Source organism: Setaria italica, chromosome IV (genome assembly GCF_000263155.2).
Source record: "Setaria italica strain Yugu1 chromosome IV, Setaria_italica_v2.0, whole genome shotgun sequence".
Taxonomy (NCBI): Eukaryota; Viridiplantae; Streptophyta; class Magnoliopsida; order Poales; family Poaceae; genus Setaria; species Setaria italica.
Genome location: NC_028453.1, coordinates 15411105 through 15415901, shown reverse-complemented (window position 1 = coordinate 15415901; position 4797 = coordinate 15411105). Strand labels below are relative to the sequence as shown.

The window sequence follows — 4797 nt, the reverse complement described above, 5'->3', positions numbered from 1 at the left end:
AAAGATACAATTTCATATTTTCGTTGGTTTTGCAAAAATCATGAAGTGCCAATCATTGTAAACAAATATGCTTATTTAAGGTCAAACTGTACATACTAGGGCTGATGGCAGCTTGCTATATCTAGTCATATTTTGATGATTTATTGTTTACTATTTGGTGTACAATAATGGTGAATTGGTAAGGATTTAGGTTTTTAAGAATATATATATATATATGGTGTTACAATGGGTTACATAGTTTGCCCAAACTAGTTTTACTTTTAACTAGGGAAGATCAACCTCGTTCAAAAAATTGTGTAGGTATTTATGGAGCAAAGCATCATTCTGTGTGGCAAGGTTCAGAACTCATAAACCCCCTTGGTTTAACACAGCAATTGTTTTTCTCACAATGCCAGACCTTTGGATAATATCTTGGCGGTTGGGTTGCAACATATATAATTCTATGGTTATTTGCTATACTGCAACTGCTTTCCACACGCGGTAACATCTCTGTATGTGCAGCTAACAGCTGATCGAATTGGAGGGGGTTGGACGATCACTGTGCTGATATTGTATGTTGTTGGATGTCAGAGTTAGAGCAGGTCGATATGATGTGCGGTGTACTTCGTTTTCGGCGTGGCCAGCCGTGATGCGTGCAGCTATATGGACATTCATCAGCGTGGATTTATGTGGGCTGGCCTGGCAGTTGAGGGTACATGACATGATCCAATTAATTAAGGCCTAACTAATGAAGTGGATATGATATACACATATTGCTATTCTTGCCTATCAGGTTCATTCAGTGAGGGTAAAGCTATTCATAGCTGCAATGTAGGGTAAAGCTGTATAGCTAGTGAGTCTTAGTACTCCCTAAATTGAGGAAAATGGACAACGAATTTCGCAGGCTTCACTTACCAAAATTAGTTGTGAAGCTAACTCGATTATGCAAAGGTTGAATTTCCTCACTTCTATTAACAATGGGATGGCCCGATCGATATGGGCGCACTGGTAATGTACTTTAATTAATTTCTGGACCTGCCTAGCTAGATAAGTGGCAGGGTGGTTGGAGAGAGAGCGGAACAAAGACATCTGGGTGGCAATTTACCTCTGACATCGACGCAAAACAATATCTGAGGCCCGTGTACTTTAAAAAAAATTAATTTTCCTGATCCTCATCTACCTTTTCCACAGGTGGCTCACATGACCACACACCTGAGAAGTTGACGGGCTCGTAGTGGAAATATATTTGGACTTCTAAAATTTCTCTATTTGGACAGGTGATTGCTAAGTATATCTACTTTTAGAAATGGGACGATTTCTAGACGCAGCTTACATTAGAAAACGGATTAGAGGGTGGACATGTCCACAATGAAAGTGTGGTGACAAGTAACGAAGTTCCTAAATGATGCAATTAAGGGAGGTTGAGATTGGAAAAAAAAATAGGTCATGATTTGTTAGAGGTTGTAGAATAACAAGTATATTGAAAGATTACAAAAGAGGCTAACACAACAGGTATTGGGAGAATAACAAAATGGTGGCAGCAAGTGATTTCATATGATCAATTTAAAGTTCATTAACCGGAGGGAGTATCTTACTTTCCTTGTTATTTTAATTTGTAATGTTTATACTTGGTTGATGTAATAGCAGTGTTGGTTTTCTCTACTGTTTCAGAATAGTTGTGTCCAGTGAATTATCATAAGTACCCATGGGTGAATTTGCAACAATTGAAATTTGACACTGGCAAATACTTAAAGACCGTCCAGATACATTTGGAGTATAGCTCCTCCGATGTAAATATGAACATATATGACCAAATATCATTGCAATTATTTCAGAACTAGCAGAACCACAAGTAAATAGAACCATGCCATCGCACTTTGACAGAAAACTTTACAGGCCATTAATTTATTTATATGTATATGTAGGTTCATAAATAATGAGGACGTACAAGTTCTAAAAGCCAGATGTGCACACTGCCGTACATACATGGCTAGGTGACTTGCTCTTAATATCACACTTCATGCAACACATAACAGTACATCTACCATCTATTTTATACTATGCAGACATTGTTGTACCGCCAAGTAATCCCCATGCATCATTCAAACCCATCACCACGGCACATTAATTATTTGACACAGAGAAACTTATATAGTTGCTCCACTTAATTCCATCCACCATGGTGTCCACCTCCAGGGTAGCCGCCACCACCATATCCGCCTCCATAGCCCCCGCCTCCACCGTACCCGCCGCCACCACCGTATCCTCCGCCATAGCCTCCGCCGTATCCTCCACCATAGCCTCCGCCGTACCCAGGCTGACCATACCCACCACCATACCCAGGGCCACCATAACCACCACCATATCCGGGCCCATAGCCTCCTCCACCATGGCCATGGTGGTATCCTCCACCGTATCTAGGCTCATAGCCACCACCATACCCGCCACCGTAACCTCCCCCATAACCACCTCCGTTGCCATACCCTCCATTATATCCACCTCCCCACTTCTCATCTTTGAGTCCAGGCGCTCCTCCAGGTTTCACATTTTTCCCTTCAGACTCTACATGCAAAAAGTTATCCATATCAGTCATTTCATAATAAGTGTAAAAATGCATATACGATGTATAGCCTTTTCCAAACTCAAAATGCATATCCAATTGATTATGGAGTGTACTTCAAAAGCTTTGTGTGTGTGAGAGAGAGAGAGAGGGAGAGGTGCAAACCATTGGCTTCCGTGAGCTCTCTAGCACATGCCAAATCCTGGGAGACGAGGAGAAAGAGCAGGACAACCCCCACAAGAGCTACAAACTTGACCGCCATTGCTAAACTTGGGATGATGAGATGGCACTTCTCCTGCAAGGTATTTATAGAGGCAGCAGAGCCACGTATATCAGTATATGCATGAACGTTGCATGTGTCTTCACCCTTGTTGAGCTGGCCAAAGTCGTTTCCACACTCATTTAATGCACTGGTACAGTTAGCTGTTCGCTCTCCGATTGGTTGGAGCAGAGCTCAGTACGTTTCGTTGTCGATTTGATTACTATCCCATTGGAGCCGGGAATTCACATTCAAGTACTGTCGTCAGTTGGGTTTTGTGTGGTTGTGGATGCAGAATAAGTTGAACAATAAGGTCAACTAACGCCATTCTGAATGGGCATTTGATTTTTATATTTTCAAAAATACCACATAAGCAAGATGGTATTTAGTTTATAGATGAAATAGCTCTATATAATGCACAATTTCATTACCTTTATTTCCAATAAGTTGTGACCTGAGCGATAACTCAGTGGTGGCGCTCCCATCGTGGATGCCACCCGACCGGTCTCGAACCCAGTGCATCGCACAATAAAAACCCCCTCGCTGATGCAGCCAGGGTTCGGGAGTTTTTCCGAGACCGGGAGCCGGTTGTGCTTCATTTTAATGAAAAACTGTGGGGCGGTCTTACCCCCAGCGGTCGCATTTTTTTTATTTCCAATAAGTGTACATGCAAATTGCCTTCGAAAAATCGTATACATGTTTTCATCTAGATTAAACTCATTTCACTTGTATCTTCATTATTTATATCTTTATTATTTATTCATCACATCATAAAAACACTGATCCCTAACTAACGGGAATGAAACTCACATTAAGAGTAGCGTAAAAGTAGTAAAGACCTTTGTCTCCTACCCATGCATTATCTATTAATAAATATACCTAGATGTATCCATTATAATTAAAATATTATTAGGAGTCCTATATTATCTATGTGAATATAAGTCTAAGCTTAGAGTGATAACATAGCTTGCTCTTGAGCTGCTCTACTAAGCTATAGTCTGGCAAAATAGATTGTCTATTATTTACCTCTACTAATCGTACACATGCACGTGGCAATACGTAATCACAAGATGGACACAAGAGAATACTCAACAGTTCACCGAGATGACGTGAGCACAAATGAGGCATCATATGTTTTGCGCATGATTATCATATATCTCTTCACATTAGTTTCTTTGATATTTTGCGCATAATTTTTCAGTACAAAAACATTCAACTAGACTATATGATTTGTGTCATCGAGACTTGGTCCTATTGCAGCATATGTTTTGTGACACTATCACTGCAGGAAAACTGAGCATTCATCCAAGGCGTTAGTACCACACGGCTTTTCGTCCAGTTATAAGTCACGTCATTAGTACTGGTCGTCACGCACATACCACCGGAGCCCCTATAGTACCGATTTGGAGTGTCAACCAGTACTAAATGATGGCATGGGGATCGAGTGGCTAACGGCTAGATTCCTTGGAAGCCATTTAGTACCGGCTAGCAGCTTCAACCGGTACTAAATGATGTTGAGCCACATGTGTACCAATTGGTATCTTCAACCAGTACTAAATATCACACTTTAGTACTGGCTAGAGCCACCAGCCAGTACTAACATATATCCTATAAAATGAGCTCCGTCTTCCTCCCCGAGCCCGAGCTCAACTATTTGACCGAGGGCTCGGGCTTCTTCACTCCCATGATGACGTAGGGGAGGTGCTGCCCATTTTTCGCGCTATTTGGGGGATTTCACTTTTCCAACTGTTCTCAAGGTTTGCAACTTTGTATTGGATGTTGAGAAATGTGTTGTTAATTACTTTTTAGTACAATGTTGGATGAGAAATTTAGTTTTATTTGAAATAAAAATAATCAACTATTTTTGTTGTTTTACATAAATAACATAGTTGCGCTCAAGCTTACGACGATCGGGGACAAAGGGAGGCACCGCCGTAATTCCCCACAAAATTTGTTGGAATTTAATTTGCTCATCCAAAGTGGTACATAAAAAGTTAGT

The 4797-nt window shown here is 40.9% G+C and overlaps 1 protein-coding gene across 1 annotated transcript; it reads right to left on the bottom strand.

The window, feature by feature from the left end:
- Positions 1-1855: 1855 nt before the first annotated feature.
- LOC105913462 (glycine-rich cell wall structural protein 1.8) lies at positions 1856-2864 on the bottom strand. The gene is made up of 2 exons (XM_004965270.3): positions 2705-2864; positions 1856-2541 (listed from the first exon to the last, which is right to left on the bottom strand). Exons 1-2 carry the CDS (start codon positions 2799-2801, stop codon positions 2144-2146), a joined length of 495 nt encoding a protein of 164 aa, XP_004965327.1. The 5' UTR covers positions 2802-2864; the 3' UTR covers positions 1856-2143.
- Positions 2865-4797: the final 1933 nt, after the last annotated feature.